Below are 24,073 nucleotides of genomic sequence, written 5' to 3'. Positions count from 1 at the left end.
AGAGGCCAAAGCCCAGTCGCTTGCTGTCTGAAGCGGCAGCGAGCGGAGTTGGGCAAGAGGTTTCCGTCTCTGGGCTGCGGAAACTACTATCAGAAAGCCAGCAATCTATCTTGGCAGCAGATTATTGAACGGCGGCAGTGATCTGGGAAAGGCGGACGCTTTATTCGCACCTGAATACATTTATTTAAAACATTTTCATCGTATTAAAGGAAAAGGCCTTCGGAGATGGGCGACAAGGCGGGGACCAGGTAAGACCGTTTTCAGCGCAGGTTCATTGGTGATTCGCAAGCGATTGAGTTCAGTCTGATTCTGAAGTCACGAAGCAATGTCAGCAATGGTCAGATTTTACCCCACGATGAGTAATCTCGCCAAACCTCTGAGGTTGGTGTGGAGCCCGTATGAGTGAGAGCGGGACTCGCTAAATCTGTATATTCATCGGCACTTCAGCCGTCGTTTCGTAACAAATTCTCTTAAAACATAACAACTGGACATCTTATGTAGGCTACTTCAGGGTGGGAAGACTGACCAGTACGCTACACCATCAATTTGCCCCGATCTTTTTCAGAGGGAGCCGTTCCAACTCGAAAATCTCCGGTCTCTTCTGTAGAGGCGTCGGAGTGCTCAATGTAGTTGCTTCAGATGTTATCTTCTGGGATTTATCTGATCTTCTTTGGTTGTTTAAGGAGTCAAGTTGTGACCCTTCAGTCACCGATATTGTGTAGCGCTCGCTGGGGCTGCATTCATTTAGTCACAACAACAACAACCACAACTGTTTCACTGTAACGACAGGTTATTATAATCCTGAATGCTTTTGCACGACCTTATTATTTTCCGCACCACGAACCGAAACTGCCTAACAATCGCACCCAATGTGAGAAATTCCTGCTCATCACTGAAAGCTCACTTCCTCAACTTTCAGCAAAGGCCTCGACGTTTCCTGTCGCGGAAAGCAGTGGGTTTTATGCCTCCTCGTTTGTATTTTATCCCAATTGTGCGTGCGTGCTGAATAGGCCGTATAAACGCAGTGTAGATAGATAGTCGAGTCGTGGGCGACGATGTACGTGCACGGAGTTTGATGAGCAATCCTTTCAGTTGTGCCTTCATTTCTGCTTACATGTCACGGCTCACAAACTATCATGAGAGACAACCCACAGTCTTCAGCCCTCCTGTCTATCTCTAGGCTTTATTTGAGAGCTTCATCGTGAAGTTTTCTCTAATTTAATGCAGTCACGTTCGGTTGACGTATGACACGATGATACATTACACGCGTGATCCTATACAACTTTTCAGTCGCAAAATATCAATATCTCTCATGTATCTCTATTCTCAAATTATTGTATTTCCATTTGATTGCAGACTTTTGCTTTAAAACGAATATAAATGGTTGCCGTGATTGTTGGCCTGTTATTGTATTGTAATATGATTAAAAAAAGCATGTCATTTGTGTATGAGGAGCAGTTGTTTATCATTCAGAGTAGACCATGCAAGGCAAACTCATTGATTGACACACATTCATGGCACTGCAAAGCTGTAAAGAGGCGTTATATGTCGGCTATTCTGTGCATTTATATAAGGTTGCGCTCTTCCTAGTTTCTCCCCATATCATTCCTGCTGTTGAATGCAATTCTGAGTCCCCAATGGTCTTCTACCTGTTCCTCTTTTTGTTAGGTATAAGTTCACTCGATTGATCTCTTTTCGCTCACTCGATGGAGTTGTTGTGGACACTGTCAATGTTTGGATGTTGAGGTCCAGTGATGGAGAGTTTGTGGCAGAAACAACTATGTGTTTTCTTAATACATTCCTTCTCGAGTATGTCCTCTTTTTGAGTTTTCGCAGAGAGATGACCCTTCTTCTCCGAAAAGGCTTTGAGGGTTCAAGTACAACATTCATACACAGGATTTGATTGGAGGTCTATGGACCTTAACCTAACCCTTATAGCAACTCTTAAGTGTTTCACAGAAATAGATTTACCTCGCCCTCTCATTGCACCCACACCCTTTCTTATTGTTAACTGTCCCATTCTTTTATTTATAGTATTTAAAATTACATTTCATGCAGTGTGTTATGTTGCCGTGTCTGAAAATAAGCAGTCTGCCAAGTTCTGTCCGAAGGTCTGAAGGTGAATGAATAACAAAGTTACTGGTTTGTAAAAAAGGGAGTCGCCTCTGAATCACAAAAAACAAGACGTAAAGTAGTCTGAATCTCAATCCGCCGCTTATCTACGTCACTAGAAATAGTCCCCGCCTATGTTTCGCTGGGACTGGCGTAAAAACTTCACTCTCCTCCCCCAAACACCATCGAGGCTGTTACAATGCACGGCTGTCGTTCCCTCAAGGCTCTCGTCCCGCCTTAGTCGTTACAAATTGTTCAATCTATTATCGTCTATCTATTAGGCTATCTACTATCGTCTACGGATGTTTCTTCGTCAGGCTCAAACTGGTAAGGTTAAATCCCCACCATCTCTATCTATACACTGTATATAATATCTTACCACCTGTAAACCATAATCCAGTAATGATGGTAGGCATTCAATTTACGATACAAGATAAACGCGTTTGACCAATCACAGCAGACTACACCATCTGACCAATCACATGACACAAGGCTAACGGGTAGGAGGGGATTTGACGGGTGAATCGTGGAACGAATCATGTGAGAGTCAGTCAAAAAGTAGGATAAGAATAACTGTCTATTATTACGAAATATGTTTTTTTACACCTTGTATTTACAAAGACTTGTTGTTGGACCTTAAAAACCATATTTTACTTACTCTTTAATTGTTTAAAAAGCAAGTATTTTATAAAATGTCATCTGTACTTCCTTTATATAAATACGAGCCCGAATCTGATACGGAATTTTAAATGATCAAGCTGATACATCAACTTTTGTCCAAGTCTTCGCGATTCAACAAAGACAATTAGCCCAAAATAAATACTAAATAAAAGACATTATGAACAGGACATTTGTTGCCTCTAGTTGGAACATTATTACTGATTATTAGGACTTATGTTGTCTTTTTTCACGTTGCGGGCATTGCTGCATTTACAGATCGCAAACACACGACAAACTCAACTCGTGTTACTCCTTAGCAAAGTCTTTTAAAATGAAAATATACTTATATACTTTATATACGAATCTGAAGCGCCAGCGAATGGTTGGAATGGCCCCACTTTTTAACAAAAGCATTCATGCACAGCCGGTCTTAATCTCTCTCCCACGTTCGTGAAGCAATTGTCGGTGAAATGCGCTGCACAAACTTGAACATTCGGATTGTACTTTTCTGGAACTGTGTTGTAAATAAAATGTATCAATTCGTTTTTAGTTGTCTCATCTTTTAGCAGGGCAAACAAAGAGTCTTTCTTTTCGCAACGAAATGCACAGCGTTTCCGCGACATGGCTGCTGCGGTGATGATACAATGAGATTTACAAGTACACCCACCTCACTTGCGTTTAGATTTCGGAGGTCTTCTTAAGTCAAATCATGTTACAAAGTGACGTACATTCGACGGGGTGTGGTTACGCATCGCGTTTCGGGCAGGTCTGTGTTCGCGTTCGCTTTTAGATAGAAGGCATCTTTTGTTCCCACACTTAAATTTTTGCAGTTTTAGATGTCTAATACATGCATGGGCAACTTATACCACATCAAAGAAAGAAAAACGTGTATTCGTGCCATATGACCCCGTTAAAATCGAAGCGGGTGGCTAGGTTTAGATTTTTTGGTTTCTTTTATGGGAAGGGTCCACTTTCAAATTTGTTGAGTACTAGACGCTCTGTGTTTTCGTAATTCATAATATCATAATTCTGTCAGAATTTTCAGGATAGGAAGTGTTTTAAAATGAACACAACCTGTCTATGTAATCACACGTACTTAACAGTTTTATGCATCCTTTGGACGGAGAATCTAACCGAACAGCAGTGCAAGCAAAGCAAAATTACAAGAAAAATCAATGTTTATGACAAAAGCAAGAATTCCTATAGTCATGTTTGGTTGCGAGTAGCTGCTAAAGCAGAGGACTAAAAAAGGAGTAAAAATATATAAGGAAATAAACAAAAAAATTGCTTTAGAAACAGGAAGGTGGAGATACAGGAAGACAGTGTCTGTCTCGCTTGCAACCTGAAGTTGCTGTTTTTATAGTAACACGCCATGATAAACTAAAGCTAAGGTCCTCAATCCGTCCCCTGTGGGCTGGAAGGTAGAAGTTGTAAGCAAAGAGCCTCATAACTAAATGAACTTGAGTTGTTGTGCATTGTGAGTGATTCCTCTGACTGCTTGGGTTTTGCAATCACAGGGAACCGCTTTGATAAAACCAGGCTGTGAAAAGTGGAAGGGGAATCTCTTAAATGATGCAAAAGATCAAAGTGTCCCTCATGCGGCTATGTGCAGAAGAACTGTGGCTGTGATTTTCATTTGCAGCCTATTTGTGTAATATCCTGATGCAGCTGAGCTCATCAGTGTTTGGGGATTTTCCTGTGGCTGATTAATATCCTAAATTCTCTGTTCCCTGAGCAATGGATTGTTGTAAAAACGTGACAGTTTTGCATGCTCAAGCTTGTACTCGCCGCATGTTGTCCTCATTCTGTGGTGTCACATTAGATTGATTGATTAGTGTGTGCCATTAAATCACATGAACATCAGGAAGATTAGAATGAACATGCACGTGTTGAGGACTGACCTTTAGTGTCTGCTGATAATGGATAATTCACTTTTGTGCATGTTTTTACCTTTTCCTGTGTTGTAATTTTCCCTCATCTCATACTTTATCCAGTTAGCATTCTGTTAATCTAAACTAATCTAGATTCCTGTGGCTCAGTGGAATATAAGGGTTCGATCCAAGGGATTGCACATACAAAATACGAATGTATAGTATAATGCAATCTTGTTTTTTTTCTCTCAGTGATAACATAGCTTGGTCCACCTATAGATTAACAACAGTCTTTCTTCTATATCTGCTTCAATATTTTTTATAGCATAATTTAGTTTAGTCAGGATATTCGACTCGGCATATTGATTGTTTATTACTGAGGTGGACTAGTTTGTTGAAATTGTATCTTTTTTTAACGATGTGTTGTTCTCATTTTTACTTTGGTACTCTAAAGAAGTTCATCCTTCTTAAAGAGACAAGTCAACCAAAACTTAAAATTCTGTTGTCATTTATTCATATATTCAGGTCATTTGAAACTTGTTTGATGCATTTCTTCTCAACTGAAGAAAAATGTCTCTGTGGTTGTGTGTGTCTATACAGTGGAGGTCATAGGGAGCCAATGTTGTATGGTTTCCAAAATTCTTCAAAATATAGATTTGTTTTGTGTGTGCTTCTGAAAATAAAGGTCATACAGGTTTGAAATGACTTTATGTTGGGGAAATTAAAGATTTAGCATTTTTTTGGGTGAACTATCCCTTTAACACCAATGCCACACATACAGACAGATGTCTTTTGCCGTTGCATCTCCCGTGATCTTTTGTTCCTCCCGCTGTAAGCATTGCATTTTTTAAGATTTTTATAAATAATCTAAGGTTTAATATCGAGACCCCTGCATTCTGTTCCATTTAGTTCCGCTCCATCCAGCTGTTTTTGAACCCAAGAATGTGTCTTATGTAACACCTCATAGGAAACGTGTCCGATCATAGCTGAAGTTTCCTAAAGACCAATTAGTTGTTCGGACTAAATCAGGTTTGTCAAATTCATATTCATATGTGTACAAATATCTTATTGACCAATATAGATTGAAAGGTTGTGAGAAATCCAAGTACCTATGCCACACAACAAAGTCTCAGAGTTGTTGTCGCCCAGGTGTGCAAGTGTAAATATTTTGTTTGCATCAATTTTTTTGAGTTGTGACAACTTCTAAAAAAATTAAGTTCATACAACAAACTAAATTGGGTAAGACGTAGGGGTGTGCGATATGACGATATTAGATCGCGAACGATTATAATGACTGCACGATCCACTTTTTCGGGAGAATCGTTAAATCGTCCTATATAGTGCTGTTCTATAGAATTCGTCAACATACTTGCGATAGATTGCGCCATGTTAACAAGCTCGTATACGTTGCTTGTGAATTCAGTAAGATTAAGTGACGCGGTCAGTGAAGATGGAGGGAAACACTGAGGACTTGGTCCCAAAAAAAAACTCTCCATCAGTAATATTGAAATGGTTTGGGTTTTCCCCAACTGACAAGGCCCAAACAACAGTTATTTGCAAATGTGGCAATGATAAGATTCGAGCGTCGTAAGGCAACACAACGAACCTTTTTAACCACCTCAAAATAAAAGGGACTGAAAGAGTATGCCGACAGTCAAATTATAAAGGGATCCCACGCGAGTAAATCAGGTACAACCAAGAATACGGAAACTAAAAGGCTTAAACAACGAATTTAGCGAAAGAACCATTTGAGAAAGGAACTCCGTATCCGTATGACAGAATGAACAAGCGCTGGAAAGATGTCACTGACGCGGTCGCATTTTACCTGGCCAAAGACATGATTCCCATAAAGACTGTGGAAAATGAGGGCTTTAAAAAACTGCTCAAAGTCGTGGATCCACGTTACGAAATACCCAGCCAAAAATATGTATCCTCCACGCCCATTCCACAGCTTTACTCCGAGTGCCGCAACAAGATGAAAAACCAAATTCAAAATGTAAAGTTTTTTGCTAACAGCTGATTTATGTTCTTGCACTTGCATTAAATATTAACTTGATTAAAATATTCTTCAAAATATAAATGGTAAAGAGTATATTTTTATATGGGGACTTAGTTTGGCTGTATTGAAGCCCCTTTAATTTGCAAAATAGTCTTAAAACCAACTTGAAGAAGAACCGCGATAAAATCGTGAATCGTGATCTATCTGGAAAAAATCGTGATTTGAATTTTTTTTCTAGATCGCCCACCCCTTGTAAGACGGATTACTTTTTTTTTTTTCTTAGATGAAAGGTATTTTTAAGTGGCACCAAATTAATGATTCCAATAATGAGCAACAATTTTTAACTTGTTTCATCTTTTTAATGCTGATTTAATTAAAGACACTGGTTGCAAATACACTTTTTTATTTTATATCTCAATTTACAAAATTCTAAATAAAAATTAAAACACAATGAAAAAACATCTGACTCCATCTTTTATACATTATTCTCAAGTCATTATCACATTTTAAACCAATCATGTTTTACCTGACATCACCTCTACCAACCAGGTTTTACATGACATCGCTTATTTTTGTTAGTCCATCCTCTTATGACTCGCCACGGTTAAATATTCAACTTCTTATATCAGATTTTAACCGTGGCAGACCCTTTCTAAAGTTTTTAAAAGAAAAACATATAGATTCATCATTAAAATGTGGATACATATCACCTTGTCAGTTACTGATCCAAAAAAGACACATACATCCATCTTTACAATTTGAATGTATGTCACATTTTCATTTATTACACCTAGCTTAGTGCTTAATGTACTTAAAGGCTGAACATGCATTTGAACCCACTAATGTCACTTAAAAGTGTGTGTGCGCTGTATGTGTGTACAAAGCATATTTTATGCGTGATGCTACTGTACTGTATGTGCGCACGTGTGTGTGATGTTAAGCAGACGTGAGGCCCATATCTATGTGGAACCCAGTGTGAGGCCTATAGCCTTTGTCAAGACCAAAGAAGCGCATGTATTTTATGTGAGAAAACTCCTTAATATATTTAGAATATAAGAAAACTGAATATGTGTAGAAAATATGAAAACTCAATAATATGTCTAGAAAAACCACCATACCTCTTAAAACATAACCAAAACCCTTTTAAATGCCAAGAGAACAAAATATTAAGCATGATTAATTATCATGCTGTTCTCATCTTGATAATAATCCATAAAATAACTCCGTATTTCTACATTAACTCTCATTATCCAATACAATGCAAAGCATGATGGAAAATGGAGATCCTCAGCAATGCTATAATTTGATGAAACAAGCATCAGTCATGTACCCTCAACTGTAATAGATTAAGTTAAATGATTGAACTTGAATACATTTATTTAACGCTTTTCAAACATTTGACAGATAGAGTTAGAACTTTTTTACGTATGTTACTTGGTTTAGGAGGAGTCTTGAAATCTGGAACTCAATTGGTGTTGAAAAATTAGGTTATGTAGCCAATTAGTTGGAGTTACTGCAACTTAAATATTGATGTAAACACAAACACATATTTGTTGCTTACAATTACACAATAATGTTGATTATTACTTAAGCTTAATATTCTAAGTCAGCACAACTCATCAAAATAGTTTCACACTTAAAAGCTTTAATTATACTTGCACCAACTCATTAAATTAAGTTGTGCCAACATGTGGCATGATTTTTTTTTATGGTTTCTCACTTGTATACACACCTCTAATTCATCATTTTACAGCTCCATTATCTCATTTTAAGATGAAAGTGATATTCACTAGAGGCTCAGGAGCACCTATTTAGACACCTGTCTGCACTGATGGATTAAGGCTTTAAGATTTAGAGCTCCAGACTGTGACTGAATGGCCGCATTTTGCGCCCAGTTTTTCAGACATCATGAGCGTTTTTAACAAGTACTCGCGCATGTGCAACCTGCCAATTTGGATTTTTTTCTAGTTGTTAAATCTCAGTAGATCTCCAGCTCACCAGTGTACGCCTATGTGTGTGAGAAGGGGAGAAATCCAAAGCTTTGTGTGGCTGGATGACTGAGGTTTCTCGCTGTCGTCACGTCGGTCACCGCTCAACTCCTCGTTGTACTGACACAACGTGAGCACATAACTACGATTCGCTGATGTCGATTCGTTTCCTGTGACGGACTTTTTGAGCCTGCGGAGTACGAACGATTTGATATTTGAGACATTTAAAACTAAACTAACCGCAGAGGAGTTCAGAATACGCCATTTATGTGTTGATTACTTGAAGTTGAGACCGAGCCAAACGATAAACAATAGAACGTATACTTGCATGCATGTTTTCTGTTGGTTCAAATTAATTCATTACTAATTTGGTCTGGTGTATTCAGAGTTTAAACCGTCATTTAAAGGTACAATGTGTAGGATTTTGAAGGATTTATTCACCTAAATGTAATATATAATACAAAACTATGTTGTGAGTGGTGAAGAAATACCTTACAAAATGAAACGAAATGTTTATATTACCTTACAATGAGCCATTTTATGTATATACACCGCGGGCACACCCTTACATGTAATTTATTAATGTGCACAGCCATGTTTCTATAGTATCACTACACGGACAAACTGAGCGCGTTTCGTAAAACGAAGGATGCGCGAGAATATGTTCTTCTTCTTCGGCTGTTTTTTGGGGCAGCTTCAAAGCGACTACATAGGATTAGCAGAAGAAGAGGAAGAACAATAACAGCATTTACTTGTCGTGTTTTTTTGTAGAAATATAAACGGTTCTTTGTTGCAGTAAGAAGCAAAATTTGCGCTAATGGCGGACCACACATACTCCGCACAAGAGCCGTTAGAGCGTCAATCTGTTCGTTCAAAAAAGAGAAAATACGACGCAGCAAGGCGAAGTCGAGACAAAAAACGTCAGAAAACCCGAATAAACATCGGCATGGCTTTTCCCAAATGGAGGGCACTGAAGCAGGAAAAGGGTTTGCTAAGCGACGCGAAGTTGCAAGCCTTCTGCTGGACCGGTAAGTTTGTCTAATTTCCGCTATATAAGTGAAGTGTTTGTTTGATAGCTTTAGCTAATAGATGAGCATGAGCATCAAGTGAGTTTTTCTTGTTTTTAGCACTTTGTTATTGTACTATAATTCCTTTTTGCATGGCCGTGTGCAAATCAAGTTAGAAATCATTTTTACAATCATAATTTGCATACATCGGGTGTAAACTATATTATAATACTGCTTAGCTTCTGTGCATACAAATGTGTAATTTAATAATTGATAGGATAAAATCCAAACTTCCACGTTGCATAGTTTATCAGTAATACAGTGTCAACGAAGATTTGAGAAGAAACAATTGATCAATTGGGGTGATGCCTTACTTTAGCATTAGCAAGCGGTTTAAATAGGCTGTATGTTACGAACCAAGTTACCGTGCCAAAAAATGCTATGCAAAATAAGCGAATACATCACTGACACAATGTTATACAAGTAACAATCATTTTCACTATAACGATTAGAGTAAATAATGAATTAAGTCAATTTAATTAATTTGTTTTTCTTTGTAAATAAACCTCGTCACTTGATTTGCAAAGGTTACTCTCTGCTGTCTCAGACGACGACATCTCTGTCCTGTGTCCGTAACTTCAGTGTGTTGTTCGCCTGTGAGATGTAGATTGCAATTATCAACACCACCGATAGTGGCCGCTATCATTTATTGAACCCTTTTGTCCTGTGACGGCAACCGTAGCTACTCTAATAGAAGGGAGAGGATGGTGGCGGAGCTTTAGGTTGCAATTTCAAACTACGCCAATAGTGGTCTCTGTTACTTACACAGTTCACCTTTAAAGCTTCTCCGTAAGCTCTGCCTCTTGTTAAATGATGTGCAGAACCAAACCACCTTAAATTCATAGACGGGTAGTATTTATAAAACATTTTAATGTATTTAAACATATTCACATTTCTGTACAAATGTTAACACATTTAAAACTGTTCCACAGAATTCTGCAGATTTTCCCAAAAATTTTGCAAAGAATAAAAAAAATGCTGCAGAATCCATATGTCCCTGGTATAGAGTAATGTCATATCCCTCTCACATGAAAATAAAACTGCACATTGTAATTTCTGTGAGTTGTCTATTTATTATCAGAGTATTAACCTTTCACATGGTATTTCCTCACAAATAAATGGTGTAGTGCTCACCGGTTTAATTTTCACAAATACTGCAGGTTTGTAAAGCCTACCCATGATTTATATATTTACAGTACTGTGCTTTCTCATGCAAAACTGAGCATCTCTAGAGTGTTTTGGGTGGTTGCTAAGGTTGCGTGATGTTATACGTTTCGGTGAAGTGGATGGTTGTTTACTGGCTCAAGCAAAAAGTGCCCACCCCAAAGTCCTACATGGTTTCTAGTGTCTAAATATGACTCTAGTTCCTCCTTTGTCAAATACCGACACAATCTCATAGGATTTCGTAACTATTTTACAAATTGGCTAATGTGACTGTATTTGTGGGGTCTTATTAATGCGATTTGCCTTTACGCCATTGATTTTTGGTCTAGGCATGGGGCTTAAGTATTCCTCTTTTCTAATAATCGTACATTTTTGTATGATTCACTTATTACGAATTAGCCACCTCGTCAAATATTTACAAATTCTGGTATGATCAAGTTGTTTAAATGTATGTTTGTTTTATTCTGCAAGGCAAAAATCATCAGTCTGGAGACATGGAAAAGTAATAGCAGCAGTTGAAAAATTAGCAGTTGGAAAATTAATATCATAGAGAATTGATCTGTTATTAGGAAATGTCTTGACCTCTGTATGCGTTTTCCAAAAGCCATTGATCTAGGTTTAGCAGGGCTCTAGACTGCAACCACAATGCTCGCAAACTTGCAAGGTAACTTTCACAGGGTCGCATTGGTGTGAGTGCGTAAACATTTTTCTTTGCCCCGCCAAAGATTTATTTGAACATTTTAATGTGATTTATGAGTGGTAAATGACGCTTTTGCAGGATAGTGCGAGGGGAGAGCTCGTGCACTTCCTCTGTCTCCGAATGAAGTCATAACACACTTCAGTTTGGTGTTGCGGAGACCGAACGGCATAAAAGCACTAGAGTGCTCCATATGCTTTTAAAACTCTCACGGAACATTGATGTAATTTCCGCATAATGAAGTCGAACACAGCGGTTTCTGAACTGTCTCTCTCCCTCACACTTTAATCGTAAACAAGGTCGGAAGTCAGAGTCAATGTTTCACGTGGTGCATTTAAAGAATATTTTGACCTGTATTATAGCTGGGTGTGAATGTGCTCTAAAACATGATGCCTTTTTTACCCTGACAAATGTTCCGCACATGCTGCTGACATAAAGGAAAAATCCTATCGAATAAAGAGTTTTCCATGTTAACTTCTATCTTTTGGGATGTCCTAACAGCTGTGAAAAACAAACGCTGTACAATGTCCGCTCATGTCCGATTTGCGACATAATGACTTATTTGATTCATTTTGTTGAAACAATTCGTATGTCAGGATGATTCATCGATGAGGTCATTATTCAAGGTCATTATTATTGCTATAAAAAGGGTGCGACCAAATTGTAAGTTTGTGCCACCAACTGAGAAAGTGGGTCACACCAGTGTGACCTGTGGGGAAAATTAGTCTGAAAGCCCTGTGTAGGTTGCCGAAAGTGGGTGAGTTCTGTTAAATAGACTGCCAGTAGGGCTGCAACAATGATTATTTTGATAGTTGATTTATCTAACGATTATTAGACCAATTATCCAACTAATCGCCTATTATTTCATTGACTAATTGGTACGTTTTTATGATTATTCTGCTTTTGCAACTAGTTAAAACATGGAGTTATACATAATTTCCGTGATGAATAAAATCAATTCAGCTTTTGAAATTTGTTTTAAATGAACTTGAACAAACTGGTTACTCTCTTTAAGTTTGCTGATTCTGTCCACCTCCAATCACACAAATACTCTTTACAAACTTTTAAATACAAATAAAAATAAATAAATCTGGTGCATTAGACCCAAATTATTTTTTAAATGTAAACAAATCTCTTGACAGAAGCATTTAGCAGCATTTCTATGACAACAGTTCAGTTTAATGAAAAAGAGCAAGTAACAAGAAAATATTTAAAAAAATAAAGGCAAGATATAAGTCTCCTATCACTTGGCGTCCCTCTCTTATAATAATTCTCCTCTCATGTAATGCCTAATAGTGTTATCATAATCAAAATAGGCTTGACTCCTAAGCTCGAACAAAGCTTTATACTTTGCAAAACATATAATAACATTACTGTAATTATATGATTATTGTTGTTATTATCATTACTATTACTATTGCATTCTCTCATAAAAAGATGTTCCGCTAAGTTAGTTAGTTTGCTGTAGATGGAGAACAGTCACCTCTCCTGCTCCAGCTCTGGGATTTTTCCTTTCTAAATGCTCCAGCATGCAGGTTGTGCTGCCTGGAAAGGCATGTTCAGCCTTGCATCCATTGCACACAACTTCATTTTTTGTTTTCAATTTGGTAAAGCTTTCCCACACCTTACTTGTTCGCATTCGTTTGTAAACCCGCCATAATTCTCGCTGTGTGTCCTTTTACTGCGATAGCATTTTGGAAGGCTGCATTACACTCTAGCACTACAGTGCCTTAGCGGTTAAATTGTGATATTGCAGGCCTTTGGATTAAGTCACGTAATCAATCGTCTACTAGACAACAACAATATTTGTCGACAATTTTTTATGGTCGACAATGTCGACTAATCGTTTCAGCCCTAACTACAAGTGCACCTTTTTTCTGTTTGACTACAGCACTGTCACGTCACGTTTTGGTTGAGTGGTTAGTGTAGTGTACTATAAATTGTCCATGTGTGTTTGCAGCTGACAGGTGAGTATAACCAGATATCTTTGCCGCTTCCCTAGGCTCCATCCAAAGACAACAGTAAGATTGATTAAGTCTTTTTCTTTCACACACATTTACTACGTCTGTCCATTACCGTATCGGTTTTTCCCAATGCCGTCATTTCATGGCTGTCCTCATGCTCGTTGTTCCTTATTCCTTTTTGCATTTCAGACATTTCCATTTTCATTTCCATTTCTTAGTCATTGCTTTTCCTGCATGTCCCTTTGTTGTCCTTTGAGTTGATTTGTTTACAGAATGTTTATATTTGTATTCGTCAATGGAAACTAACCATACACCCAAAACCATTGCTCAGCTTTCTCGAAGGGAAGTTCCTTGTTCATCTGGATCTAGAAACCGGAAATCCATGTTCCCTTTAAATGTTTGCAATATTATAGGCCTTAGACAATTTTTTTATGCAGCTTACTGTGCGCACCAGAGTAAAATTATATTTGGTTTAACTGTATGTGCGTTGCATGCAGACAGCTTTCTGCTGCTTGCAAACAAACTATTTTGAGGAAACCGTGGATTACCATTGACCTGCCGCTCTGATTCCACTCGCAATGCAGAAATGCGATGAAAGCTCACTCTTGCTCGAATCCAAGGTAAATCATCAACACTATCATCTCTTACGTGTGCTTTATTGAAGGAAATACCTCGTAATCACATGCGCAGGTCACTTTACTTCCTCATCAAGTGTGCATGGGTTTGTGTTGCTTTCATATTCATTTAAACCGCGGCACAGTTCGAGCGCACCCGGGTTAGCTTGACAGCTTTCACATTAGCGATTTTTTCATGCGAACCGTGACCCATTCCAAACTAAACCGGCATCGGGATACGTATCGCATCTTAAAGTTGTTGGTGATACACAGCCCTAGTTGAATATGTATTTATAAAGTTCTAATTTAATGTTTTATCAGGCCATTTATTTTATATTCAGATACACACAGTATCAAACATAGAAATCCTTGTAACTGAAAAAATGTGTTGTAGGCACTGGTGCTAAAGCGAAGTCGAAGTTGCCTATTTAAATATTAAAAAAAACTACGGATAACAAAGTAACAACTCAAATGTTTTATCATGAGCAGAAGTACTTGCAAAGTTACTAACCAGTAGCCTTTCCATGCTGTTCATAATAGAACGGATTCCAAATGTGCGTTTGGCACTAAATTAAGATATTATAAGATATAGCGGCAACATATAATCAACATAAATGTCCCTGAGTGCGCGTAAGATGTACATCAGTTATGTAGATGTTGCTCAATTTTAACCACATAAATAGTCTGATGATTTGAATGGTTCATTATGTCTCGCGGTGCAGATGGAACGGGTGAGAACCTGTCATCCGGTAGTTTCTGGACTGTTGTTGCTTGTCAGCGGCAGGGCATGCGTCTTTTTCTGTACTTAGACTCATGAAAGAAAATGTTGCCTTTGTGTAAATAAAATAAAAATCGTAATGCTATTTAGTTAGTTTAATAAAAGAACAAAGTATAAACCTGTTCTATTGGAAAGGGAACTGTACATGACTCCTCTTGTGATCTCGCGCTACAGTATATAGAAAAAAAATTAACTTGACGTTCAAGGGGGGTGGGGGTAAGGTAAGGGTAGGGGAAACACTGACTTCTCGATAATAACTGAACAATATGCTCTATATGATCTTTTTGCAGAGCTGATAAAAAAACTCAACTCAAATCAGCTTTATAGTGGTATGACGTGATTCTGTGTTTTTGTGAACCATCGATATATGACTGGGAAACATTTCATGCCCTTGTTTATTATCACATAGTTGTCTATTTGCTTTCCATTTTTCTAGTTTTCTCTACACACACAAACACATAGTCAGCAGGCAACAAGAACGCATACAGAGTGCCGTTGACTCAAGCTGCATGTTCAGGAAGGCAGTGAATGCATGACCCATGCTTTTCTTGTCCTTGCACTCGCACAGCTTGTGTGTGTTTGTTCTGTATGCTGCATCGTTTGTTTGAATGTCTGTCAACATTTGGATACATTTTTCTGAAGTTTAAACTCAACCCATTTTGGTCAAATCGGTTTTCTTTTCCTTGGAGTTTGTGTGAGTGATTTTCATGTCTGTGCATATGATTTATGACAAGAATTTGCACTGGGCCAGTTGGGTTTCCCTGAGGCTACGGTAGAGATTGTGTGTGTTTCTGAGAGAGAGACTTTACAATGATACTGAAAGGGATTTATTATCTGAAATATGTCATTTTTGTTGTCTAAAGAAGTTTTAATCAAGGAGAGGCCAGAATATGCAGAGAAGTGAGGAAGCATCTGTGTAGAAACTGTCATTAGTGCGGGTGATTCAGTGTCAGTTGTTGAGATTGAAGTGCATTAACAGCCTGCTTCCTTTTTTGTGGTGATCTCTACAGGAGGTAGATGTAACTAATTTAAGATAAAGCTGGGTCCAAAACATAACTGTCTCTCTCTCTCTCTCTCTCTCTCTCTCTCTCTCTCTCTCTCTCTCTCTCTCTCTTTCTCTCTCTTTCTGTGAACCAAGTGACTTTAATGGAAAACTTTATCTAAAAAAAAATCTACTCCTATAAGGTTCAACATGTTTTGAGACCTCAAGGCTTCTTCAGATCACAAATAAGGATATTTTAGGTGATATCCGAGAGATTTCCAGACCTCCTCATAGATATCATGGTTGTAGTTATGGTAAATGTCCAGAAAAGTACTAAAGACATTGTTAAATGGGTCCATCCGCTCACACGCATGCACATTTGGTTTTTTATACAATTTTGTAAAAAAGTGCAGGTCTTCCTCAATATCGAAATCATCAGACATTTTGCGAAGATTAGCTTATATACAGCGTGCGTCTGCTTGTTAACTTAGTTGCGCTTCTGGGTTGTCAGTCAGAACGCCGGCGTCTACCCACACCGAACGTACATGCGTCGAAGTGCTCTCGTGAAATCGAATGTACATGTATACAGGGTGTAAATAGTATGTTCAATATCATAAGCATGGAACATAGAAATAGATTGAATAGTACAAAAGAAGTACATAAAGTAAAAAGAAAATGAAGAAAAAACAACCAAACATGAGGGTAAGTGGTTCGAGTGGTGGTTTATTAATTCTAAACGTGTCACGTATATTGCAACAAATTGCAAAACACTGTACCCCCTTGGGTCTGCAGTAACACACCTGAAGTCGATTGGATGAAGTGTTCACAACATAATGAAAATGCAACAGACAGACAGTCAGAGAACTATGTACAGCCACCCTCCCTCCAAAGCTTCGAATATTCGGTGTTGATAACTGCTGAAGCTTCGACGCTACAAAAATGGTATTGGGACCAGCCCTTGTGTTTATTTTAATCACATTTATAAAATGTAGATACAGCTGTACGATTATTGCCAAAAAAAACACGAGATGCCGGAGGCTGCAGTGGGACGGAACTACAGCACAAGCACACAACTCATCATCGCATTAATCCCTTCGTGTTTTTTACAATATGCACTTACACCGGAGAATTGCCAACAAAACACAGACATATGACTTTGTTTCACTTATTGCTTGCGGTTCATGTCCGGCATCTTTCGGTTTCAAATGATTTCCAAATCCAGTGTTATATCTGCCGTTTATATAACATCCGTCACTGAAATGGTGTGAACACACCTCAAACTTCCCTCCCTATCGCAAGAGTAACGGGCTGCAGTGAAGACCCACAGCGCAGCCAACCTTGATGCAGAACGGCCAATAGGGTTGTTCCGATTGACGATACTATCGTGTATCAACGATCCTCAGACCTATCGGCTATAGCGGATTCCCTGAACGATAGTCCGCTGTATTCCTAAATATGTTGCAAATCAAAATTGCGCATTTCTTAACACAAGAGAGCTTGTAATGCACCCGGCTTAGTCTTCACCTCGCGCCAGAGGGAGTTTATAATGTGCAAGCTTTGAGTTTTCTGCACATGAAAGATCTGGTGATGCGCGTGGCTCTGGCTTTTTCCAGGTTTTATCTCGGGCTTTGGCTCAAGCCCCAGGCTGTTGATAGACAATCTGACTGAAGAGAATATCGCCCAACACTAACCGCCAATCTTGATGATAGGTTGGTCCTACTAACGCTCGTCGGTTGGTGCATGGGCGGGCCATCATGTCTTTTGCCTTGCCAAGCTTTTCGGGGAGAGTTGCCCAATAAAAGGAATAAGATCCCTGTCACGAAACAGCTTCCAGCCTTATAAAAAACTTTCCTTAACAAGTTTGAGTTCTGGGGGAGTGTTAGATTTGACCAAGATGACCATGTTAAGCGTGAGAAGCCAGCATGTTTAACATTGTAATGAAATCAGAATTCAATAAACCTTGTTAAAGGTGGGGTGTTAGATTCTCTTAGCCGTTGTTTGTTGAAATCACCAAAATAAACACACCCCTACCCCCATTGTTGCTTTCGTCAGTGCTCGGCTCGACTAATGTCTGTCCAGTGCACTGTGCAACTGACTGCTGATTGGTTGTTTTGGTACTCGCCTGACTTGTCTAAACAAGCGTAATTCGGAAATCACTGATCCCACCTTTAAATCACTCCTTTATTGAATTGCTGATTACAATAAAATTTAAAGTAGGCCTTATATAAACTACTCAAGGGGTGCCATTTGTTAATAAGCATAAGATATTTGCACAAAGCATCAACCCACTTTTTAAATATTGTTTAGGTGACTGTTAAACTAATAAATATTTGAACAGATATATCCAAAATTGCCAGTCAGGATTATGTAATTGTGATGGTTTGTTTTTGTGTTGCTAATTGAAAAATAGTTATTTTAGGCAAACGGTTGCCTGTTTTATCATGTAACACTTAATTCGTAAAATAATATAAAAAACTATTGGGGGGGTGGATTGGGGTTGGGCGAGGCGGGTGCCTGCAGTCTACCTTTTTTTCTGTCCTTGGCTGATCACATGCCTGCTGCTTGAATGCGTGTATGTGTGTCTGCGCACAGCCCATCTCATAAAACCTTTACTTTATAAAACTCTCTCACGTCTACACAATAGGAACAGGAAACGCACAGACAGAATGAAGGAAGTGTGACCACCACATGATTAGGCAAGAGATCTGACTCCACTCATCTCCTCTTTCCTCTCTTGCTCTGCTTCGGTCTCTTTCTTCCCTTTGCCTTTAGTTCTTTTTTAAACTTCATTTTTCTGTTGACTAGTTTCTTTTCTTTCCTGACTGTGTTTTTCCAAACTGTCTTCATGTTTCAGATTCCTTTGTACTGTTGTAGAGGTTTTGCTGAGCTGTCAGATGTTTAGTTCCTGTATTAAAGCTGCAAAGCTGTTTTCCTGTCGGGTCAGAGTTCAATTCCGGTCTCTGATTCGTGTAATTTTCTGATCTTAATGTTTGAGTATGGTGATAGTACTAGATATATATCTTCTCTGCATAGCTCAGATGAATTCCAGATATGACAATTTTGCTGAAAGACAGCACTCTTTCTTCCTCGTGTAATGTGACGTGTATCATCAGGTTTTGTGCTCTTGAACAATTCCCACACTTATCTTCAAAAGTGTTCAACTTTCAGATTTCAAGGTCAAGTGATCTACTTGATGGTTATGGTCATCGTCAACAGGTATTATCAAGTCTGCTAGCCAGTATTTTTTCATCAAGTCAGTTGTGTACAGCTATAAACCACGGCTGTGTGAAAGTGCACAGAGCGAGCATTACCTTTCGCACTGGTTGTGGTTCGAGGTGAGAGGTTGAACCATCTTAGCATGGCGTGGTACACTTTTGCTCACTATTTGTTAAAGCGTCACCATTTTGCAAAGGTTTACCTGAATGTTTGTCACGCAGTTATTTTCAGACCTTCATTTCCTGATGGAATTAAAACTCTTACGAGATGAATGTCTTTTCAGCTGGTACATCTCTTTTGTTTGTTTACTTGCATATGCTCTGAATTAGTTTGTGAAATGACCGTAAGGATATGCTGACATTAAAATGGAGGGATCTATCCACCCACTTGTTTTTGTAAACTTTCTTTGTGAAGTTTTTAGTCTCTTTATAGAAGTTTCATTTGAAAAGAGAGATTTCACAAATGTCACTTAAGTGAAGAGATGAGGTAAACATATCGAAAGATCTAATAGTGTTTTTTGAGATCCTCCGACTTCCAAAAGTCTTGGTTTGACCATATTTCTTCTGCGGTAAATAGTACATTTCATTTAGTACACTTGATTTGATCTATTCAATTACAATTCCTAAATGCCCTAATAAATATTAGTCAAAATATTAACACAATACAACACATTTTTAAATCTAACAGAATGCTTTAGTCCACAATGTACAGTGCTCAACCTCTCCTAACCTGCAGAGAAATATGGTGAACCATATTGTAGAGCAAGTACAATCATTAATGACATGTTAATAAAATGAATGTGAAGTTGCTCGCTGTTTTTATAGACTTTTCTCAACACTGTAAGGGCACACATCACAGCAATTCTGACAAGTGCTGTGTTCACACCCCCGCCTTCTGAATTTCAACACTCCACTACATATCCTGTTTACTTCATTACATATAAATTCCTTGTAGTAGTTTTCAGAGGAAACATACAGCCACATATGTATTGAATTACTCAAGTATTTGTTATCTTTTTGACATAAAGCAGTAGTTACAAGTCAGATAAAGCTGAACTTTAAATCACTCAAACAAACGGGAACCATTTAGTTTTGTCAGAACTCAATTGATATTAAATTCAATTCAATGTATCTATTGCTTTAAATCATTGTAAGGTTCACCATTGTATATCACTGTTCATCAGTTTTCAACTCTTGTCATTTATATATATGGTGGTTTTCCTGTTTCCTGCAGTTTCATTGAAAGGTGTTTCTGGTTGATAAAAGGATGTCTCAGTTTCTTTCATGTCTTTCTGATTGTATTTGACAAACTGACGAGTTTAGATGTTAAATAGACTCAGAAAAAGAACAAGGTCCCATTTGTAAATTCGCAAATGACCGAGATCTTATTTGTGAAAAACACTGTGGTTTGCATGATTCATTTGCATTACTTCAATATGTTTAAATTTATTCTAAAATGTTGAAAAATAGAAATAATGGAGTGACCCTATATATGTACGGTCGTAATTATTTTGAGAAAGAGTACTAAAATGTATTAGAGGACACTCCGTTCCACAAGCTTTTGAATTGAAAGGCAGTATTTTCTGATCCGATTCCATTTATGATGTAGTGTTATAATGTCAGAAATAATTAATTGCTTATTCTCTTTCACTGGTTTTACACTTGCACCAGTCCAGACTGTCACAGAATCAATAGTTTAGCTGTCTGTAAATGCTAAAACTGTCATGTGGGGTTTTTATTCTTTCTCTCTCTTCATTTCTTCATTACATTCTTGTGATTTTTTTGTTTTGTTTTTTTACTTCACCTCCAGATGTTTCACACACTCTTAACGTAGGCTTTCTGGCTCAATGTCACACTTGATCACAATCCCCGGCACACACGCAGTCCGTGACGCACTATCTGCTTTGGATACTGAAAGCTGAAGTCGATCTTCTTCAGTCAGCTGTGCAGTGTGTTGTCAGCTCCTTTTGCAACCTGATTTCTCACAATAGCATTTGTGTGGCATGATGGAGCTTTCTTAATAACTTTAAGTGGCACCGCTGAGACAGTTTAAGAAGCAGAATAAAGGGGTACCCCACCCAAAAATCATGATTCAAATCATTGTCATCATTTACTCACCCCTGAGTTGTTCCAAACCTGTATACATGTCCTTGTTCTGATGAACACAGATATTTGGAAAAATGTTAGCAACTGACATATCTGGGACATCATTGACTACCGTAGTAGAAAAAATATTGTATCTATTTTATTTCGAAGGATTTAGGAAAGCAAACAGTTCTAGGGCACCTTTGACTGACTACCATAGTAGGGGAACATAAAATGTCAGTGATGTCCCAGAAATATCAGTTGCTAACATTTTTTCCAATATCTCCTAAGAAAATTCCCGACAGAATTTTTTGGGTGGAGCATCCCTTTTAAAATACCAGAAACGGATCTTGCCTAGACAGAAAGTGTAATATTAAAGCAACACTATGAAACATGTGCTCACAGGTTTCCCCATGTGGTTGATAAGTGAAATTATTGCGGTCAAAGCCTGGGCAGCACAGTACATGTTCATTTGTTTACTAAGCTGATGGAACCGACGAATGCAGAAACATCTTTTGGAAACCATTTTGCAGTCTTCCGCAGGCAGGGGATGGGTGGGGCTTTGTGTACCGACCCAAACACAGAAATTTACAGAGTGTGTAGCAGTTTCTCAATAAGTTACTGTAAAATGCCGCCACATCTGAAAGCCAGAGGGGACTCTTGAGCAGAAACTCAGAATATGGGAAACGGAAGAAGAATGATTAGTTCCTGGAAATGTCATTGGTCATATTCTATCACTGTTCTTCAAACTTTTTCAGGTATTTTCATGATAATAAAGCTTATTTAAAATGATGATGTTTGACGAGTGTTGCTTTTTCAAATGCATGCTATAAACGACTAAATCTCATAGTGATTTTAAATCGAGCAATACTTCCTGCTAGGGCTGCAACGATTGCTCGAGTAACTCAAGTAATTTGAGTACAAAAAATAAAAAAAAATGCGTCCGAAGCAATTGTTTAATCCATGTGAATCACACGGAGCACAGCGTTTCCCCACGGACCATGATTGGACATAATATTATTGCGTGTCAATAACGTCAAAGACTTAACGTGGTCTTTGTGGCTGTTTAAACACATGTGCGCCTGACATATAACTTTATGTATTGAGCCATGTAGTACGCATGCGATACAGTTTGGCAGGTGCATTAAACAGACCTGCTTGTTTGTTTGAATTGCTTTGTCGTTTTGCTTGTTTCTGTGTGGCATTATGGCGCACCGCTATTTTACTTAGTTTTAGTCTATTTTGCAACTGAAACTTGTTGTCTGGCATCATTAAGTCCATATAACTAGATGCGGACTCGTGGATGCCGAATCCTGTTATTTAAACATGTCATCTGGCTGCTCTGCATGTCTGATTGAATGAACAGCATAGTTTAACGTTCTACACGCGTGATTCTCATGGATTTGTCCGTGTCTGTGCTCTATGAGGACATGAACACATAAACTCAGAGCAACTCTGGAGATGAAGTTCTTCTAAACATTTTACTGAGGGAAGCTAACACACTCGAAAAATTAAGTGTCTTTCGACGACCTGCCACATTAAAAGTCTGGTTAACTACAGTAGTTTTATGTCAAATATATTAATATTTAATAGTAACTAATTTAGGTAAACTAAATGCATCACGCATAAGCTGAAATTTGTTGTTTACCTTTGAAATTATTTGTTCTATTTTTATTTATGTTTCTTATTTATATATTTGTATTACGTTGCATTTTGAATGTAATATGGCAATGGAATGTACTAAATGAGTTTAGTTTACACAGATATTTATGTATGGAATTTCAGCAATAAATATGTTAATTTTCTAAAAAGGGAACAAATTAGTGGTTAATTTTGAAAAAAAAACGGCCTAGTTTTCTCTTCTTTATTTAGAATTGCTCCTTATTAAAGAAAAAAGTTATTTATGGAATACTCGATTAATCGATGGAATAATTGGTAGAATAATCTATCACTAAAATAATCGATAGCTGCAGCCTTACTTTATACCGATCAAAGAGCTTTAGTTCACGGAAGAGCTGAGCACAACGCACGGAATCGATTTCAGAATCGATTTAGACATGTATAATTACATGAATCGCAATATAGATTTCCCAGCCCTATGTGTAGCCGCCATGAAGGTGCTCAGATAGCAGCTGTAGTAGAACTCGTCCAGTTTTTCTACAACTGAAATAATTTGAGACATATTTTTTTTAAGGTTGAAAAACTACAAAGTGTTGATTTATATGATGCAAACAGACCTTAAACAATATCATTTTTTAAACCAGTTATGCCTCAAATTTGTTGATCACATGATTTTATGGAGTTTATATCTGTGGCTGGCCCACCAAGAACTGGAGTGGTGAACAATGTCGTTTTTGAGACTCTTGACATTCCAGTTGAATTAGCCTGTTTGGTCATGGCCCATATTAACATGCCAGTCTAATCCACATGACCTTACGTACCTCATATGAGTTATTAGTGTGTGTTTGTTTTAATGTTTATCAGCGAGTGCATGTCTATTTGGCTGTTGCTCATTGAAAGCGCGCAATCCCTGACAATGACGCACATTTTAATCTGCCAAAACAATAGACAGAATTCAGTGGGTGATTTTGGTATTAAGTCTCGGGTTTAGCTTCTGGCTGTGCGGAAAATTGTAGTAATGTGGGAAACAGATCACAGTTTCAAATGGTCAGATGGTCAACATTTCTAAGTATATTTACCTCATAATACTAAATCAATATTTTAAGACTGAGAAATTTTATTGTTAGTATTTTTCACATTAATTTCCATCGAGAAAAAATAGGTTGGCTACCATTTAGACAAAATGTACCTTTGGGTTTTTAGGGGACAATTTGTTTTAAAATCTAAATACAAAATGAGCTGTGGAATATTTTGGGG

At 38.0% G+C, this 24,073-nt stretch overlaps 1 protein-coding gene across 1 annotated transcript in view; it reads left to right on the top strand.

The window, feature by feature from the left end:
• arrb2b (arrestin, beta 2b) overlaps window positions 1–24,073 on the top strand; it is a 47,674-nt gene continuing 23,601 nt past the window's right edge. Inside the window, exon 1 of the mRNA XM_056745109.1 lies at window positions 1–248. Within this exon, the coding sequence (XP_056601087.1) occupies window positions 226–248 (23 nt within the window). The 5' untranslated portion in view covers window positions 1–225. The remainder of the gene's footprint in view (window positions 249–24,073) is intronic.

This window comes from Triplophysa dalaica, chromosome 1 (genome assembly GCF_015846415.1).
Source record: "Triplophysa dalaica isolate WHDGS20190420 chromosome 1, ASM1584641v1, whole genome shotgun sequence".
NCBI classification, from domain to species: Eukaryota; Metazoa; Chordata; class Actinopteri; order Cypriniformes; family Nemacheilidae; genus Triplophysa; species Triplophysa dalaica.
Note: the sequence above shows the minus strand (reverse complement) of the source record. Positions and strands in the feature narration are given on the sequence as shown.